The sequence below is a fragment of the Perissodus microlepis genome, chromosome 6 (genome assembly GCF_051167445.1).
Source record: "Perissodus microlepis isolate ML-2025 ecotype Zambia chromosome 6, ASM5116744v1, whole genome shotgun sequence".
Lineage (NCBI taxonomy): Eukaryota > Metazoa > Chordata > Actinopteri > Cichliformes > Cichlidae > Perissodus > Perissodus microlepis.
The window spans coordinates 10,757,320-10,777,153 of record NC_140466.1 but is presented as its reverse complement, the minus strand read 5'-3'; the positions used below and the strand labels follow the sequence as shown (position 1 = coordinate 10,777,153).

The window sequence follows — 19,834 nt, the reverse complement described above, 5'->3', positions numbered from 1 at the left end:
CAGAGATGGCCTTCTCTTTTTCACGTACTATGGCCTCCTTGATTTCCTGTTCAAACCAGTGTTCCTCCCTGTCCAGGATGTGTACATCCTCATCACTGAAAGACTGGCCACGGGCCCGTAGGTGTGAACACAGAAGTACTTACTCGGCTACGCACTCTATTTACATCTGCAGTAAAGTGGCCACTCTTTCAGTGATTAAGATGTACACATCCTGGACGGGGAGGAATGCTGGATTAAGCAGGGACTCAAGGTGGCTATTTACATGAAAAGGGAAAGACCATCTCTGAATTGAAGAAGGGTTCATCTTTCACCATCTTACAATGCTGTGATTGCAGCCATTCCCCAACTCTCTGTGAATGGCACTTGAATGGCCATTGATCAGTGGCCTTTGATCAGTGGTTTTTGACCAATGGCCGTGAGAATTTGCTTATAAATAATCAAGAAATTGACCTCAATACCCATTGTTCGCCAGTGGTGCTAGTTTCAGTCATTATGCAAATATGCTCTTTATAAGGTTGGGGAAACCTGGAGTCAGCTAAGACTGGAAAAGTCACTTGGATAAACGCAATGTCCAGATGAACAGTCAGCCTTTTGGAGTTGTTAAAAGACATTGCCTTTTTCTGGGTGAGGCGGTGTTTGTTGTTTATGACGTAGACGCCTTTGTCAACTGCCACTAATCCCACTGTGGCTCCTGGATCTCCTGTGACCTTCAGTTCAAACATCCCGCGAGGCTTATAGATATTATGTTTCTTTTCTTCCAGCTTCAGCTAAAGGAAAAGGAAATAGGAAGAATAGATGTTTTGCCTGGGTGTCTTTTTTAACTTAGTTATTGTTATAATACAATGAATAGCTTAACTGTGTGTCAGTGTTGTGTCTCACATCTCCTACGCAGGAGTGCTGTATATCCACCTGAACGGAGTCTGATACCACTTCAGTATTTATATGGTAGTACGCTATGATGCGGAATGATGGCAACATCTCTTTGGTAATGAGAAGATTTTGAGAAATCAGAATTTGACGTTCTGCCCGGAATCTCTCATGTTGTACCAGCTGACCTCTGCTCAGGATCTGAAGACAAATTTATACAATTTACTTATCCAGCCTGTTACATAAGCTGCTGTAAGTAATTACAACCCAGTCATTCATATTTTCAAACACATACAGACAGGTGTAAAAGGTCTCTTACCAGATATGTGATATCATATTCTTCGTCCCTGTTAAGGTTTAGGTTGAATTTGAGGTTTTGTCCTAATTTCACCTCAGCTGTTTCCAGTCCTGCAACAACAACTTTTTACAATCAGTACTAGACACTTTGTTGGCTCTCAGAGCTATAGAGAGGATTATCAGCACGATTTCTGCTGACTATCTTCTGATGTCATTTTACGAAATTCCTCACCAATATGAATGTAATTTCTGCTTGTGTGAGGGGTAACTATCATGTTAGCAGATCTTTGCCTTGCTGGTAAAATGTTCTCAGCAGCAGTCCTTGCCTGTAATTAAAGGCATACAATAGATTATACACAACTAAAATAATAATAAGACAATGATAAACAAACACTAATTTTGTACTAGATTAAAAGTATTTAGCCTATTTTTAGCTATCCTACAGTTGTCAGGGTGCAACAAAGGGTACTCAATAATAAACTGCGAGCTGACATACAAACTACTGGCTATTTCTAACCACGTAAGAAAAGTTATATAACATTTTTAAAGCTGTGTTCTTTGTGACATACAGTGAAATAAACAGAATGATGAGTGCATAGTTGGCAATAACTTGGCAATAAACAACATTGCAAAACATCAAATTGACAATTAAACATACAGTAATAATGATGTTTTCTCTGTTTGCCACTGTATTGATGCTTAGCTTTGCCATGCCATTGTCTGCAGTGTGCCCTTTCACTTCACCAGGATTCACCACAACAGGAATATTTTTTGCTGGAGTGTTATCAGGGTTCAAAACTTCAATCTGCCATTACAACAAAGAAAAACAAAGATCAGCATTGTTTATTTGATATTAAGCACATTAGTTTCTGAAAACAATATAACGAAAGCATAAAAAATAACTAAAAAAACAACAATAACAGAAAAAAAATATTTTCATCTCAACTAAACATGTTCAGTAAAATATTATACATCACATACACATTATGTGTATATTTAATTTTATAAAGTTGTTTTGCTCATGAAACATTGAAATTAACACATTGAACTCATTGAAGCCCAATTGCAAAAAAAACCCCCACCATATTTTGTAAATTGTAAATAAAAACTGTCAAGGACAGTTGTGGCTGAAGAAGGAACCAGTTTCTATGACTATCAAGACAGGGAGTGAATTCAAAAACAATGTCAATGTGGTGTAAAAAAATACAAAATAATCCAGATCAGAAACAAATAATCCAACTCTTCTAGGAAAACACACAACAAGGAGGGACACAGCCATAAGGGAAAATGTAACGCAGGACAACGGGAGACTGATACAATAAATACCCACCAGAAAACAGGGTGAGACAAAACAGGTGTGAGGACAGCAGAAACTAATCCTAGATGAGATAAGGTATTTAGAAATAGCAACTATTGTTTATTTTTCGAGTTCGATGTTTCCGATGTTTCAGACAATTATAAGCACATCTGCCTAATCACAGCTAGTGGTGACAAACTCAAAGCCTTCATTACACATTTGATTGTTGTTGTGTCACAGAACAGTCTCGGTTTCTTTTTTGGTTTAGTAAAATCAGGACCAGCTCATCATCACTTGATGTCAGCTTTTTTTCACAGTGTGCACAGATTGCATATTTTCACTGTACGTATTTGTGGCATTTATTTTTTGGAACCAACCCTAATTTTTCGTATCCAATTAAATAGATCTGACTAATGAGATCACTGCATTTGGCAACAAGCATGCTCATAGCTTAAATCGCAGTACTTAATATACAGTGAAATTGGGGATTGTTTTGTTTTTTTGCAATTTATTATTAGAGTTATTAGAATTTCAAATTAATATGGCACCATGGACCTCGTTCTCTCTTGCTCAGAGACAGGCCACTCCTACGTAGTATATACTTTTATTGCATGTGGTAAAAACAGAATGTTAATGTGATTGGTCAAGAAGTTGGAGGAAAGCCTTTAGACCCCATGGACACCTCACATTTCATCTCCCGGACATCTCCCTATAAGGAGATGACCCTTTTGCAGGCAACACTCCCATTACTGTGGCAACTATCTCTTGTCCTCTGGTCAGGCCTGCAGAGTTAGAGAAGGGGGAGGAGTGTATTCCATTTCCTAACACCCGATTTATGTTAGGATTTATGTTTTCAGTTGGTGCAAGGTCTAGACTGCAGATAGGCACCTGAGCACTTGGACTTTCTACCTCAAAGCCATAATGTTGTAGTAGTTGTAATATATAGTTTACTATTTGTTTGCTTAAATATCGAAGGCCTTCACTGAAAAAGACATCACCTGGAGGGGAACATATTGCTCTAAAACCTTTCTAGACCTTCCCACACTGATGATGCCTTTCCAGTTGTGCTAACTGCAAATTCCAAAAGCAGTAATGCACCCACATACCATCAGAAATGCAGATGCTTCTGAACGAATAATAAGGCAAATGGTCACTCTTCTCCTTAGTCTGGAGAGCTTAAAATTAGATTAGATTAGATTAATTTAGATTAATTAAAAACTTGAAACAGAAATGTTTTTCACTTTGCATCAATCCAGTTTAACTGAGCTTCGGCCTGGAGAAGACAAGGTTGTTTCTGGATCATTTTCAAATGTCTTCTTCTTTACATGATAGAGCTTTAACTTGCATTTGAGGAATTTTACATTGAAAAATGATTCTGACACAGTCCCACAATTTTGAACCTCTGCCCATCTTCTGAGGAAATGTTTCTTTTTAATACCACTTACTTTTCCAGCCTTTTGTTGTCCCCGTCCTAACTTTTTTGAGACATTATCAAGAATTGCTGTGTGGCAGGCAGGAGATTGGACCCAAAATGCAGGACTCACAACACACGGAATGAACTCAAAATGCAGCTTTATTTGCTGACTCAAGGAAATGATACAAAACTAAACTAGATTGGGAAAATCTAAACTAATCTTCACAGAGAGGGACACAAGGGAACACACAGCATGAGGGAGGATGTGACACAAGACTGAGGTAGATGCTGACCTAAATACACAGAGGGATAACAAGGAAGTGAGAACACACGAGGAACACAGCTGACACGAATAACCATAATGACACAGCGGAGACTGGACTGAACAGAATGAACATGCGAATGCGGGACCTTCACAATAAAACAGGAAACATGATGTGGGAGTGAAGGAGAGGCAGACGAGGGCAGACATGACGCGCTGGGGAAACATGGAAAACATAACAGAATAAAACATGAAGGGAAACATGGCACAAGAACTCACACCACAATATAAACACAGACACATAGGGAGACACAGAGGGCAGAGACACAAAGGGGAATCCAATAAACTAAACTGAACAACCTAGGAACCTAGGAATATATATTGAACTAACAAAATACAAAAACACAAGAAAACTAAGAACGCTTGGTCAACATGACTCAGGACCATGACAGACATATTGCTGTCATCAAATTCAAGTCATTGAGCTATGTTCAATTTTATTGAGCAGTAATATATTTAAAGATATTGACATTTGTTGTTTTTCAAAATCAATGACTTAAAGAGTAATTATAAATTAGCAGCTTACTGTTACGTCAAACGACATTCCTGGTTTGAAATATTTGGGTGTTTTCTTGAAGTTGATGGTGTAGGGTGATTTGACAATTTGGATGCCTCTCAGCTCTGTTTCCACCATTTCACTACCTGTTTGTGAACATACACATTCATAGATTTTAAATATGAGTTCAAATTTACCATCCTTCTAACCCTTCTGCCACAAAGGACTTTAACTCACTTTGGCCCATTTGGCCCTACGTAAGTCTGGTTAAAGAGCCAGTTGCAATACATGGTTCATGGATATTCAATACAAACAATATTCTATTGTTTGTATTCCCCCCCCCAAAAAAACCCCAAAAACAAACAAATCAAAAAACAAAACATAAATTAGGCTAATTTATCTATACTAGTAAATGAGTCTTGGGGAACACAAAGTTCAAATGATGTGTAAACAAACAAACTAATTCATATTTTAGGCCCCCGACTTATAAGTTAAATAGTGTCTTTTTCTTACCACTCTCTGTCAACACACTGACAGCAGCAAATATAAAGTTTCCTTCCAAATCATTGATGTTTGGAAAAGTCTGTGCAATGTGTTCCTTTTTCAGTTTAACGGTTCCTTCTCCTTCATTGATCTGCCATGGCATAACACAAAAATGGGTCATTCAGTAGGAACCTTTTTTTTATTCTTATTTCACAAAGAGAAAAGCCTTTTATGGAATTATTTTTAAGGATTTCAAAGTTAGGGTCAAATAACAACTGGACAATAATACAATGTGTCAAAATTGTTGGGGGGTTTTTTTTTGGGGGGGGGGGGGGGGGGGGGGGGCACTAAATATTTCTCATGCAATTTCTAGTGCAAGTCTTTGTCTTATTTTAGGAAACTGGACATTGATTGAAATCACAAAAGATAAAAATAAAACACACAGAGACTTGTCAAATAGGCAGTTATTCATTATTGTTATTATTTATTATTAAAAGAATGAATGTTTACTCACCTGCACTCTTTGAAGAGAACTTGGAATGCCGTTTTTTGTATTACCAGCTATAACTCCAAACACCACAAAGGCTGTGCCATCCACCTTTTTACCAAATAGATATCTAAAATCACAAATAAACCATTAACTTGAAATCAAGAAACAACAACTCAAACATGTTGTTTCCATGATTTTATAAATTAAACTGTGTCCACAAATCAAAAGCCTTCATATACGTCGCTTTGATGTTGATGGTGAGCTCATCACTGTCCACATAGAAAAAGGGGACCTCGGATGTCAGTTTAACCTCAAAACTGGGAAGCACTGCAAAATAATACTCATTAAGTGTCCAGTGAGGCGAAAAGGGAAATTTTTGTTGGCTATTTTTAAACAAACTCACCATATTCTTTCACTTCAAATTCTGCCTCAAAGGTTTGCTTTAAGTTGGTGTTAAATTTTGACACCACCTTCCACGTTCCTGTACTAAATATACAAACAGACACACATAGATGTACATAAAGAACACATAGTTCAGTGTTGATGTGTTTATAAGATACATAAATTTGAGATCCCTCTCAGTGTGGAGCATTAGGGAAAAATTACCTTACAATTTCAGGGAGGAAATAACTTCCATGGAAGATTCCTGACACTACAAGGACAAGCTTTGATTCTAAAATAATTCCATCAGGGTTCTAGAAATAAGAAAATGAAACCTAAAATTAGGAGAGAGCATCAATAAAACACTCAATATATTTTATAATTTTTAACATTTCTACAGCTTCCTAAAAACAGGTAATTTGTAATTATTAACTATATGGTTTATCTAAAAGTTTCAGTTTATGTTTTCATGGCAACTTGTATTACAGCATAAGTGTTGGAGAAATCTTTATGTTTTATATGTTTTAGTGACATTATTGGAGATCATTATTTTGTAAATGTTTTATACTCTCAGTGATAGATTTTGTAATGATGTAGTTAAATGAAAGATAACAATACCACAATATCAACAACAACAGAAGTATCAGTTCCCGGTTGATAGTTCTTGTCTGCGGGCTCCATATTTGGCCTCATTGCAAAAATCCTGTAAAGGACTGTGACAGAGAGACAAATAGAGAAACACTTTGTTTAATTACTGTGTTTATTTCAGATTCCCCTGTCAACTAGTTAGCACATGACATCTAACAAGAAGAAACACTAATTCTACAACCATGGAACCATCAATAAATGGATGATAGGCATTAAACCGAGAAACTGACAACTCTGCTGCTGCCTGCTGTGATTTTAAAAAATATATAATTATACAATAGCTATTAATGATCTACTTCCAACCCAAGAAATAGAAATGTAAACAACGAATGTCGGACCCGACCACATTTCAACACTCGTTAACTTTATTTCGGTTGCTGTTCACAACAATACTCAGCTGCAGCTTTGCAGTTGCCAGCCACACACACCAACAACAACAACTCAGTCAGGACCCAGTACATTCTTTAATGCAGGGGAGGCGTGATGAGCCGATGCAGCGATGGTGTGTCAGCCTCCCTGCAGTGGCGCCACATATCACGCCCTGCCACAAGGAAAAGATGTATTCTTGATGTATCTAATGAAAATTAAATCAACTCTCTGACAAGCTTCATCTCCCATGATCTGAACTACATAAACTGCTAAAAGGTTAATGACCAAGTTCTGTCCAGTGATGATGACCATATCATTTTGTGTTGGTGTTGGTTTGTGTATCTCATCAGTAATGGAGTAAAGGACTCACCGGGGGTACTGGGAGTATAGATAGTCTTGTCAGTCTGGATGAAGATGTACCCATATTGAAGGGAGATTAACACAATCTTCTCCAGTGTTTGGGTACCAAACTCTCCTTGTAGGTGAACATACTGTTTTATATTGGGATCATTGCTGAAGCGCTCAGCAGGGATCTGGGGAAAGAGAGACAGTGTGAAGGGAAAAGCTAGAGATATAATATTCATTTAAAAAACTTATGAATCAAGATATCTGTGTCATACAAAGAGAGAGCGAGAGAGAGAGAGAGAGAGAGAAAGAAAGAAAGAAAGAAAGAAAGAAAGAAAGAAAGAAAGAAAAAAAGAAAGAAAGAAAGAAAGAAAGAAAGAAAGAAAGAAAGAAAGAAAGAAAGAAAGAACAAAAAACATCTGTCAGGAAAAATCCAGGTTGAAAAGCACAAAAATCGGAAAAGCTGGGATACAATTTCTGGAAGAGTGAAAACTGTTGAGAAAAAGGTGACAGATGTACATAAAAAAACTGGGGCTGGGCTGAGACATTTGGTGAGCAGAAGAGCTAATGCACAGCTGACAAACATTTCCCAGAGATCTTTCAATATAATATTTTTGATATTTCAATATAATTATTGCTAAATTGTCAGTACTAATAATAATAGATCTAGTGCAGCAGGAATTCCATATCTTAATTTGGGAAACTTCTCTTTTCGTTAAATTTAAATAACACTGTAACAGATTTCACTGTAATATAAACGAGTTCACATTATGCGACTTTATGGGATCCTCTAATAAGTTACTGATTAGTTAGAAATCTCACGTTTTAACTGTCTTGATCATCTTTACATACGCTTATAACTTATAACAAATGAACCAAGGCTCATGGGTCTAAGATTGGCACCAGTGATTAAGACCACAAGCTCATAAGTAAAACATTTACAGAAGTCATGAACCAAGTAACATGTGGAACTAATTTTTTTCATATTATTTTCTAATTCTATTTACAATAATTTTGTAACCCCAGGAGTTGACCATTGCTGTTCATTAGAAAGAATACAGGTTTTCTCTCTCTTTTCTTTTCTTTTAGTATTTTAGGCTCCCTGGTTAGTTAAGTACAATATAAAATTATTTTAGAAAACATATTGCATTACATTGTTGTTACACACTAACGCACTTGGGAATTTGGATGTCCCAACTGATAATGTTTATGAAAACCTGCATGGTAATAAGGATGTTTCTGAGATGCGAGACTTAGTAATACTTACCATAATTTTTCCAATACCCTGGAATTTGTTTTTCTTAGTAAGGGTCACAGTTGTTGATGCCAGCATAATGTCTTTTCTTGGAAAGGTCCTCACAATGATATTGACATTAACATTTTCTTCACCAGCATTATCTTGAATTTCAACAAAGATGTTTTCTTCAGTTCCTACTCGCAGGAGATTGGGGGCAGACATCACCTCCCTGAAGACAGAAGACAGCGTTGGATAATGTAGCCCAGCTGATTCTGTATGTAACAAACTTCATGATTTATTCAATTAGTCATTCATTTGGTAAAATAAATCATAAATTTTTATAGAGAAGATAAATTCTACAAAAAACTAAGAGTTTTCAGTCATATTGTAGCCCTGTGCAAGAGTACATAAAAACAATGGCTGTTGATGCTAATGTCTAACACCAGCATGCCAACTCTTCTGCTTACTTTTGGAGCTTGACTAAAGGGGTGCGTTTAAAAAAATCGATTTGCTGATTCATATCAATTTTACCTTGAATAACGTGATGTCAATTCATTAAATCCTGTTTTTTCCTTTTTAAAATATAAATGTATTTTGCCAGAAACACCAGAATCTCATTTTAAAGCTCACAAAACCCCACACGGCTCTATCTCTCAATGTATTTTTAAAGGGGCTACATGCTAAAAAGCCAGGCCAGGAAAGTCTCCTTCGTGGTGTTCTGTATTTTCTTCTCAGTTACTTTGACACAAAGGCATCTGTTGTGATGCGTACAGCTCTGATGAAGTCTCACAAGTGTCAGATATGTTCACTAAAATCAATATTGAATCGATGTGCAACTTTGCTAAAACAATGTCGGAGTCTGTAGTTTTCTCTGGTCCCCTCCCCAATCAGACCAGGAGTGACATGTTTACCCGCATGTTCTCCTTAAATTGCTGGCTGTCTGAGTGGTGTCCCAGAAACGATGTGGGCTTCATAGATAATTGGCAAACCTTCTGGAGGAAACCTGGTCTTGTTAGGAGAGACGGCATCCATCCCACTTTGGATGGAGCAGCTCTCATTTCTAGAAATATGGACAAATTTATTAAACCCCCCAAAATATGACTATCCAGAGTTGGGACCAGGAAGCAGAGTTGCAGTCTTACACGCCTCTCTGCAGCTTCTCTCCTCCTGCTACCCCCCCAAAAACCCATCTCCATTGAGACTGTGTCAGCTTCCAAAAAGACAAAAAACAAACTAAAAACCAGCAACAAACAACTTAAACATAAACAATTACAAAGAAAGAACAGTACAGTATCCACATCTGAACCAAAGAGTAAAACAGTGAAATGTGGATTATTAAATATTAGGTCTCTCTCCTCCAAGTCTCTGTTAGTACATGACTTAATAATTGATCAACAAATTGATTTACTCTGCCTTACAGAAACCTGGTTGCAGCAGGATGATTATGTTAGTTTAAATGAATCAACACCCCCGAGTCATTCTAACTACCAGAAACCTCGAAGCACAGGCCGAGGGGGCGGTGTGGCAGCAATTTTTCACACCAGCCTATTAATTAATGAAAGACCAAGACAGACTTTTAATTCATTTGAAAGCCTGATGCTTAACATTGTCCACCCCAGCTGTGAAACTCAGAAACCAGTCTTACTTGTTATCATCTATCGTCCACCTGGGCCTTACACAGAGTTTCTGTCTGATTTCTCAGACTTTATATCTAATTTAGTTCTGAGCTCAAATAAAATAATTATTGTGGGTGATTTTAACATCCATGTAGATGCTAAAAATGACAGCCTCAACATGGCATTTAGTCTGTTATTAGACTCAATTGGCTTCTCTCAAAATGTAAAAGAACCCACCCACCACTTTAATCACACTCTAGATCTTGTTTTAACATATGGCATAGAAACTGAACATTTAACAGTGTTTCCTGAAAACCCTCTCCTGTCTGATCATTTCCTGATAACATTTACATTTACAATAATTGATTACACAGCGGTGGAGAGTAGATTTTATCAAAGTAGATGTCTTTCTGAAAGCGCTGTAACTAAGTTTAAGAATATAATCCACCCACTGTTATCATCTTCAATGCCCTGTACCAACACAGAGCAGAGCAGCTATCTGAACGCTACCCCAACAGAGGTCGATTATCTTGTTAATAATTTCACCTCCTCACTACGTACGACTCTGGATACTGTAGCTCCAGTGAAAACTAAGGTCTCTAATCAGAAGTACCTGACTCCGTGGTATAATTCTCAAACACGTACCCTAAAGCAGATGACTCGTAATCTGGAGAGGAAATGGCGTGTCACAAATTTAGAGGATCATCATTTAGCCTGGAGAAATAGTTTGCTGCTTTATAAGAAAGCCCTCCGCAAAGCCAGAACATCTTACTATTCATCACTGATTGAAGAAAATAAGAACAACCCCAGGTTTCTCTTCAGCACTGTAGCCAGGCTGACAAACAGTCAGAGCTCTGTTGAGCCAACCATCCCTTTAACGTTAACTAGTAATGACTTCATGAACTTCTTCACAAATAAAATTTTTATCATTAGAGAAAAAATTACCAGTAATCATCCCACAGATGTAATATTATCTACAGCTACTCTTAGTACCATTGATGTTAAGTTAGACTCTTTTTCTCCAATTGATCTTTCTGAGTTAACTTCAATAATTACTTCCTCCAAACCATCAACGTGTCTTTTAGACCCCATTCCTACAAAACTGCTCAAAGAAGTCCTGCCATTGATTAATTCTTCGATCTTAAATATGATCAACCTATCTCTAATAATCGGCTATGTACCACAGGCCTTCAAGCTGGCTGTAGTTAAACCTTTACTCAAAAAGCCATCTCTAGACCCAGCAGTCTTAGCTAATTATAGGCCAATCTCCAACCTTCCTTTCATATCAAAAATCCTTGAAAGAGTAGTTGTCAAACAGCTAACAGATCATCTGCAGAGGAATGGTTTATTTGAAGAGTTTCAGTCAGGTTTCAGAGCTCATCACAGCACAGAAACAGCTTTAGTGAAGGTTACAAATGATCTTCTTATGGCCTCTGACAGTGGACTCATCTCTGTGCTTGTCCTGCTAGACCTCAGTGCAGCGTTCGATACTGTTGACCATAATATCCTATTAGAGCGATTAGAACATGCTGTAGGTATTACAGGTACTGCACTGCAGTGGTTTGTATCATATCTATCTAATAGACTCCAATTTGTGCATGTAAATGGAGAGTCCTCTTCACACACTGAGGTTAATTATGGAGTTCCACAGGGTTCAGTGCTAGGACCAATTCTGTTTACATTATACATGCTTCCCTTAGGCAGCATCATTAGAAGACATAGCATACATTTTCACTGCTATGCAGATGACACCCAGCTCTATCTGTCCATGAAGCCAGATAACACACACCAATTAGTTAAACTGCAGGAATGTCTTAAAGACATAAAGACCTGGATGGCCGCTAACTTTCTGCTTCTTAATTCAGATAAAACTGAGGTTATTGTACTCGGCCCTGAAAATCTTAGAAATATGGTATCTAACCAGATTCATACTCTGGATGGCATTACCTTGGCCTCCAGTAACGCTGTGAGGAACCTTGGAGTCATTTTTGACCAGGACATGTCCTTCAACGCACATATTAAACAAATATGTAAGACTGCTTTCTTCCATTTGCGCAACATCTCTAAAATTAGAAATATCCTGTCTCAGAGTGACGCTGAAAAACTAGTTCATGCATTTATTACTTCCAGGCTGGACTACTGTAATTCATTATTATCAGGATGTCCAAAAAACTCACTGAAAAGCCTTCAGCTAATCCAAAATGCTGCAGCAAGAGTACTGACAGGGACTAGAAGGAGAGAGCATATTTCTCCTGTTTTGGCTTCCCTTCATTGGCTTCCTGTTAAGTCCAGAATTGAATTCAAAATCCTGCTCCTCACATACAAGGTCTTAAATAATCAGGCCCCATCTTATCTTAATGACCTTGTAGTACCATATCACCCTATTAGAGCACTTCGCTCTCGCTCTGCAGGCCTACTTGTTGTTCCTAGAGTATTTAAAAGTAGAATGGGAGGCAGAGCCTTCAGTTTTCAGGCCCCTCTTCTGTGGAACCAGCTTCCAGTTTGGATTCGGGAGACAGACACTATCTCTACTTTTAAGATTAGGCTTAAAACTTTCCTTTTTGCTAAAGCATATAGTTAGGGCTGGACCAGGTGACCCTGAATCCTCCCTTAGTTATGCTGCAATAGACGTAGGCTGCCGGGGGATTCCCATGATGCATTGAGTTTTTCCTTTCCAGTCACCTTTCTCACTCACTATGTATTAATAGACCTCTCTGCATTGAATCATATCTGTTATTAACCTCTGTCTCTCTTCCACAGCATGTCTTTTATCCTGTCTTCCTTCTCTCACCCCAACCGGTCGCAGCAGATGGCCGCCCCTCCCTGAGCCTGGTTCTGCCGGAGGTTTCTTCCTGTTAAAAGGGAGTTTTTCCTTCCCACTGTCGCCAAAGTGCTTGCTCCTAGGAGGTCATATGATTGTTGGGTTTTTCTCTGTATCTATGAAGCGCCTTGAGGCGACTTTTGTTGTGATTTGGCGCTATATAAATAAAATTGAATTGAATTGAATTGAATTGAATGTTTTTAATCATAGATATAAAAGTACTTATAAATAATTACAATATTTCTGATTGTCTGAGTCAAAATTAAATTGAATTGAATCAAATTGAATCTGAACCCTGTGAATCAGAATTGAATCAGTTATAGAAATAACCAAAAAGTGTCAAAATTCTAGAGAAAACATACCACAAAGCAAATTATTATAAATTCAACATCTACTTGGTTTCTTTTCAATTCAATTCAATTCAATTTTATGTGTCCAGTACCACATTTATAGGTCCTAAGGGCTTCACAGTCACATTTGTTTTTAAATGAAGTCACTATATTTACATATGTGACATCATATAAAAAAATATATGTAAAAACTATATGTAAAAAAATTACATATATATACACACAAAAATAACTGCTATACTTTGTTTAGTTCTTTCCAGTTTGTTTGTAAAATGTCCTTGCACTGGGTAAACAAAACATTTCATCCTTGTTCTGGGCAATGTTTGCTGTGTGTGTTGTAATTCACCTCTGTGCAAACTTAGTGTGTGGTAATTTACCAGCATTTGAAAGACTGTTGTACCTTGACTTGTTTTAAACAAATAAACTGGACAAAACTGGATAAATATTCATTAATCATTATGTATCCTATCCACCACAGAAAATTGCTAGTTGCGAACATTTTAATTTGGTTTCAGAATACAGTTAAAACTGGACATTTGAGACAGTCATCATATGAGTTTATTCTATGCTTTAAAATCATTCAGTTTATAACAATAAGGATTTCTAGTTTACATGCAGAATATTAAACTTAAAGCACTGTGAATTATGATCAGAACGTAAAAAGGTGCTAGTGTAATTTTAACAGTGTAGTCAGACTCATAATAATTAATTTTAAACAGGCGTTAAGACACTTAAACTTACATTGGAGATCCACTAGCCAGAGAAATGAAACAGAATAAAACCACAAAGTCCAGGAGCAACAGCTGGCTCCGATACATCCTCCTGCCTGATCCCATATCTGCTGAGTGCAGCCTCTCCATCTGAGACAAGCTTTTATGGAGTAGCTTGATCCTCCTGCACCTTACGTCTCTTCCAGTGATAGGAGAGCTTAGCAGTGACTTGTGACTGTCTTAAAACTATGCCCACATACACAACTGAAACTGTATTTGAATGTAATTGTTTGACTTATTCACGAATACTAAAAAAAAAAAAAAACAATTATGAAGAAATATATAATAGTGTATATATTCTCATGGTATCCTTTAACAATTTTAAATAGTTTTTTATTGATAACATTTTTTTTAATATATTAAGATGTGAATATACTAAAGTTCTCAAAAGAATGTAGTCAAGTAAGAATTACAACATTTTATGGTGATTTTCAGTTGAGTAGAGTACTTATTCTATTAAACTTACTCATTATCATCTTTAATATCATCAACAACAGTGGTTATTAACATTTCTTTCCAAAATATTTCAGTAGTATAGTATAGTAAGAATATTTCAGCCATCATGCACACATCAAATTAGTATCTTTCCAAATGTGCAATGAAAAATGACATTTTAAATCGTAAATGGACTTGTTCTTATATAGCGCTTTTCTACTCTTCTGAGCACTCAAAACGCTTTACACAACTTGCGCATTCACCTGTTCACACAAGCACATTTTTCTAGGTGCTTTCTAAGTAACATTCACACACACTCATACTCTGATGGATGCATTGGAGAGCAATTTGGGGTTAGTATCTTGCCCAAGGATATTTGACATGCAGACTAGGGGAAGCCAGGAAGCGAACCACCAACCTTCTGATCAGTAGATGACCTGCTCTACCACCTGAGCTACAGCTAAGGAAAAGATGGCTCTCGGAGATGTATTTGACTTACCCTGTTGCATCTTCATATTATATTTATGTTAGATTTTTCTTTTTTTTTTTCTTTTTTTTAAAAAAACTTGTTTTTCCACAGAATAAATGATGCAGATTTCAATTCTGTTATATTTTTTAATGTTTTGGGGATTGTTAAATTCATTACTTGTTGACAGTTTGACAGGTCTTTTGGATTGTCCAATAAATATTGCAATTCCTTTTTTAAAGATCTCCTATCTGTTATTGTAACAGACAGTTTAAATTATGTCTAAATTATTTACTGCATTTAATAGAAATATTAAACAAAAAATATAATTGAAAAACAAATATCATTATAGCATCATGAAGAAATTTAAAAACAGCAGTAGCCTACCATTTAATTGTTGTAAAACTTGTTCAATTCCTTTTAAAAAAAAGGCTTTACTGATAATAGTAGAACAGGATAGCAAACTATTACTGTTGTAAAGCCAGAGAAAAAAAACAACAACAGTTATTTAGAAATAGTATGTCTATTAAAATGAATGTTCAATCCATTCCTTTGTGGTTTTGAATGGGGGATTAAGTCCACTTCCAAAAAAAATCAAATCTTTTTAACAGATTACATTGTAAAAAAACAAACAAAAAACCCATGATAATGTTCAAAAGATTATTTCAGGTTTTATATTATAGGTAAATGGCCTGTATTCGTATAGCGCTTTACTAGTCCCTAAGGACCCCAAAGTGCTTTACACATTCAGTCATCCACCCATTCACACATGGCAAGCTACATTGTAGCCACAGCCACCCTGGGGCGCACTGACAGAGGCGAGGCTGCCGGACACTGGTGCCACCGGACCCTCTGACCACCACCAGTAGGCAACGGGTGAAGTGTCTTGCCCAAGGACACAACGACCGAGACTGTCCAAGCCGGGGCTTGAACCGGCAACCTTCCGATTACAAGGCGAACTCCCAAATTTTTGAGCCACGATCGCCCCCGATAGGTGGTATAGATTAGATTAGATTAGATGAAACTTTATTAATCCCTCGGGTGGGTTCCTCCGGGAAATTCAGTTTCCAGTAGCAAAGCACCGAAAGAAGTTGCATGTTACAGATACATTAAGGGGAATGAGAGTAAGTTTTTTTTTTTTTTTTTTAAGATTAGAATAGTATTAGTATAGTGTGCAATCCAGCAAGAGAAGGAGTGAGGCCCCAGGTGGGGCACAGATGTCCAAAGGGTGAGGGTCCTAGAGTACCAGAGGCAATGTGCAATTCACTTTTGATTACAGACTCTTGGACTTTGAAATGTTTCAGGACTTACTATAGACTCAATGAGGAGAATTTTAGGTCCCAGTCCGCTCTTGGCTTTGTTTTACTGTGGAAGACAGTACTGGAAAAAACTTGCAATTTTTTAAAGTCTATACAATCCCTCTGGAGATTGTAATCACTGGCACTAAATCTTTAATTCCCTGTATACAAACAAAAACAATTATTTTTTATTTTACAATTATTAATGATTGTTTTAATTAATAAATTATAAATCATAAGGTTTTTTTTCTAAGAGTGCAAAGATTGAAAAGGAATAAAAAAGCATAAAAAAGGAGTGAACTACTGTAACTACTATTCAACAAAATCAACAATTTAGACTTCAATTCCATGAAATTTTATTAAAGCAATTTAGCAGCAGCAAAGCACAGAATCAAGTAAAAATATTAATCACGAGGAAATAATTTCTCGTGTAGCACAGAGTGGTGTTGCGTTAGGAATAAGGAAGAATTGGCTGGATTTGTGCAAAATGAAACTGCTGGCAATAGACACATACAAGAATACTGATGGTTACACCCTTGTGCAATAAAGAGGATGTATGTTCTATCACAAGACACAATAAGACAGCTGATTGATTTCTTTCACTAGCTCATCCACACACTCAGTAGCGGTTTTTGATACGGACGACACGGGCGGTTGCCCGGGGCGGCGTCGTGGTGGGGGGCGGCATCACGGGCATCGGCAAAAAATAAAAATAAAAAAAATGCTCGTACTCATGCTGCCCCAACGTCATGCCAGCGCATATCGGGAATGGCATTGGCACCGATCGGTTTTCTATCGCCCATTTGGTGGGAGTAAGGGCCCCCTCCGTTTGCAAGGTGCGCCTGCTGCTTGCGGGACAGGGAGGAGAGGGCGGGGCGGCAGGGGATTCTCTGGCTGGCTGCAGCAGTATCTAATAACCAACTCGCCAAATAAAACAAAATAAAAACAAACCAACAAACACTAAAACACCAGACATTATGATACAGACTTGTGATTTGCACCCAAGTTTTTTCGATGTATTTTTAAAGGGGCTACATGCTAAAAAGCCAGGCCAGGAAAGTCTCCTTCGTGGTGTTCTGTATTTTCTTCTCAGTTACTTTGACACAAAGACATCTGTTGTGATGCGTACAGCTCTGATGAAGTCTCACAAGTGTCAGATATGTTAGATATAAAAATACTGATATGTACTCATAAATAATTACAATATTTCGAAACGGAACCCTGTGAATCAGAATTGAATCAGTTATAGAAATAACCAAAAAGTGTCAAAATTGTAGAGAAAACATACCACAAAGCAAATTATTATAAATTCAACATCTACTTGGTTTCTTTTCAATTCAATTCAATTCAATTTTATGTGTCCAGTACCGCATTTATAGGTCCTAAGGGCTTCACAGTCACATTTGTTTTTAAATGAAGTCACTATATTTACATATGTGACATCATATAAAAAATATATATGTAAAAACTATATGTAAAAAAATTACATATATATACACACAAAAATAACTGCTATACTTTGTTTAGTTCTTTCCAGTTTGTTTGTAAAATGTCCTTGCACTGGGTAAACAAAACATTTCATCCTTGTTCTGGGCAATGTTTGCTGTGTGTGTTGTAATTCACCTCTGTGCAAACTTAGTGTGTGGTAATTTACCAGCATTTGAAAGACTGTTGTACCTTGACTTGCTTTATACAAATAAACTGGACAAAACTGGATAAATATTCATTAATCATTATGTATCCTATCCACCACAGAAAATTGCTAGTAGCGAACATTTTAATTTGGTTTCAGAATACAGTTAAAACTGGACATTTGAGACAGTCATCATATGAGTTTATTCTATGCTTTAAAATCATTCAGTTTATAACAATAAGGATTTGTAGTTTACATGCAGAATATTAAACTTAAAGCACTGTGAATTATGATCAGAACGTAAAAAAGTGCTAGTGTCATTTTAACAGTGTAGTCAGACTCATAGTAATTAATTTTAACAGTGTAAAATTGTTCAACAAACACTAAAACACCAGACATTATGATACAGACTTGTGATTTGCACCCAAGTTTTTTCAAAATTCTATACGCGAAAAGTGAGCGCGAGAGCCCTCGGTGCTCCTGCTTGCTGCTGAAGTCAAAGTAAACTTTATTGTCATCTCCGCTACATACAGTCCAGCATATAGAGAGACGAGACGACGAGGCTCCAGTTACAGCAGTGCAAGTAAACAAACAATAAATATAAGAAGAGTAAGAAAATAAATATACAGTTTAGGACTAGGGGTAAAGGGATCAATAACAATTTAAAATTTATAATTTACAGTTTACAGTTTGATGATTTAAAGTCTGACACACAACCCGTCGAAAGGGGAGGGGCCCTGCTGCTTCCAAATAGAGCACATTTCATTCATAATGTTATAAATCCAAGCCCATTATGGATTCTTGATTTGAAATACACCATAGACAAAGTAAATCTGTGAACTAAGGGTCTATTAGGTCATGTTGTGGTGATCCCCATGTTGGGGGATGTGTGTTCATACTGGAGTGCAAAATTTAAACCAATGGAAGATGGACAAGAAAAGTTCAAAGCCATCAGGTGCTCAGTTTAGAAACAAGATGCAGGTAAGCAGATGTGTTGGATTGGATAATGGCAGGTTATGTAGCCTGAAACTATCAGAATCAGAATACCCCATATGGAAAAAAAAATAGTAAAAACTTGATAAACTATGATTTACTCATGAAAGTGGCCACTTTCTCATTACTTTCATATATTGTTTTAGTAAGTATCCAAAACATACAAGTTTCATTATATAATTTTTCAAGGGATCTTATATCTGTTTTCACTCTTCTATGCTTTTCATACAAGTTTCACACAAGACAGATACAAACTTTTTATATATATATACCTTTTCCATATGGCACTTTATTAATCCCTAAGGAAATTATGTGGGCTACAGTTGCTCCAAGAAGAAATGGTAAAAATAGTAACAGTAACAGACTAAACTCAAAACAATACATTATGTTACAGATTTTAATATTAATTAGTCATTGTCAATTGTTGATTTTTCCTGTTCTCATTGTATGACATGCACTTAGTGGGGATAGGTTAATCCAAATTGCCCATAGGTGTGAATGTGCGAGTGAATGTGAGTGCAAATGGTTGTCTGTCTCTGTGTGTTGGCCCTGCGACAGACTGGTGACCTGTCCAGGGTGTACCCCGCCTTTCGCCCCATGACAGCATGACTCATTCAGTCATTCGCACCCATTCTATTAAACATCCACACATATTCATACTCTGATGGATGCATTGGAGACAACCAACAAACCTCCACTTAGTGGATGTCCTGCTCTACATCCTGAGTTACAGCTACCCTAAATACAGTGTACTTAAAATGTAAAATGGAGAAATATTGTTTGTTTTTCCACAAAATTACCAAAAG

At 36.9% G+C, this 19,834-nt stretch overlaps 1 protein-coding gene across 1 annotated transcript in view; it reads right to left on the bottom strand.

Moving 5' to 3' along the window:
- LOC146385132 (complement C3-like) overlaps positions 1-14,308 on the bottom strand; it is a 40,267-nt gene extending 25,959 nt beyond the window's left edge. The window contains exons 1-15 of the mRNA XM_084930708.1: positions 14,175-14,308; positions 8,677-8,875; positions 7,435-7,597; positions 6,666-6,760; positions 6,273-6,361; positions 6,070-6,152; positions 5,906-5,993; positions 5,691-5,793; positions 5,207-5,327; positions 4,724-4,839; positions 1,823-1,969; positions 1,397-1,490; positions 1,187-1,275; positions 880-1,068; positions 615-767 (exon numbers count right to left, since the gene is read on the bottom strand). Of these exons, the coding sequence (XP_084786834.1) occupies positions 615-767; positions 880-1,068; positions 1,187-1,275; positions 1,397-1,490; positions 1,823-1,969; positions 4,724-4,839; positions 5,207-5,327; positions 5,691-5,793; positions 5,906-5,993; positions 6,070-6,152; positions 6,273-6,361; positions 6,666-6,760; positions 7,435-7,597; positions 8,677-8,875; positions 14,175-14,293 (1,848 nt within the window). The 5' untranslated portion in view covers positions 14,294-14,308. The remainder of the gene's footprint in view (positions 1-614; positions 768-879; positions 1,069-1,186; positions 1,276-1,396; positions 1,491-1,822; positions 1,970-4,723; positions 4,840-5,206; positions 5,328-5,690; positions 5,794-5,905; positions 5,994-6,069; positions 6,153-6,272; positions 6,362-6,665; positions 6,761-7,434; positions 7,598-8,676; positions 8,876-14,174) is intronic.
- Positions 14,309-19,834: the final 5,526 nt, after the last annotated feature.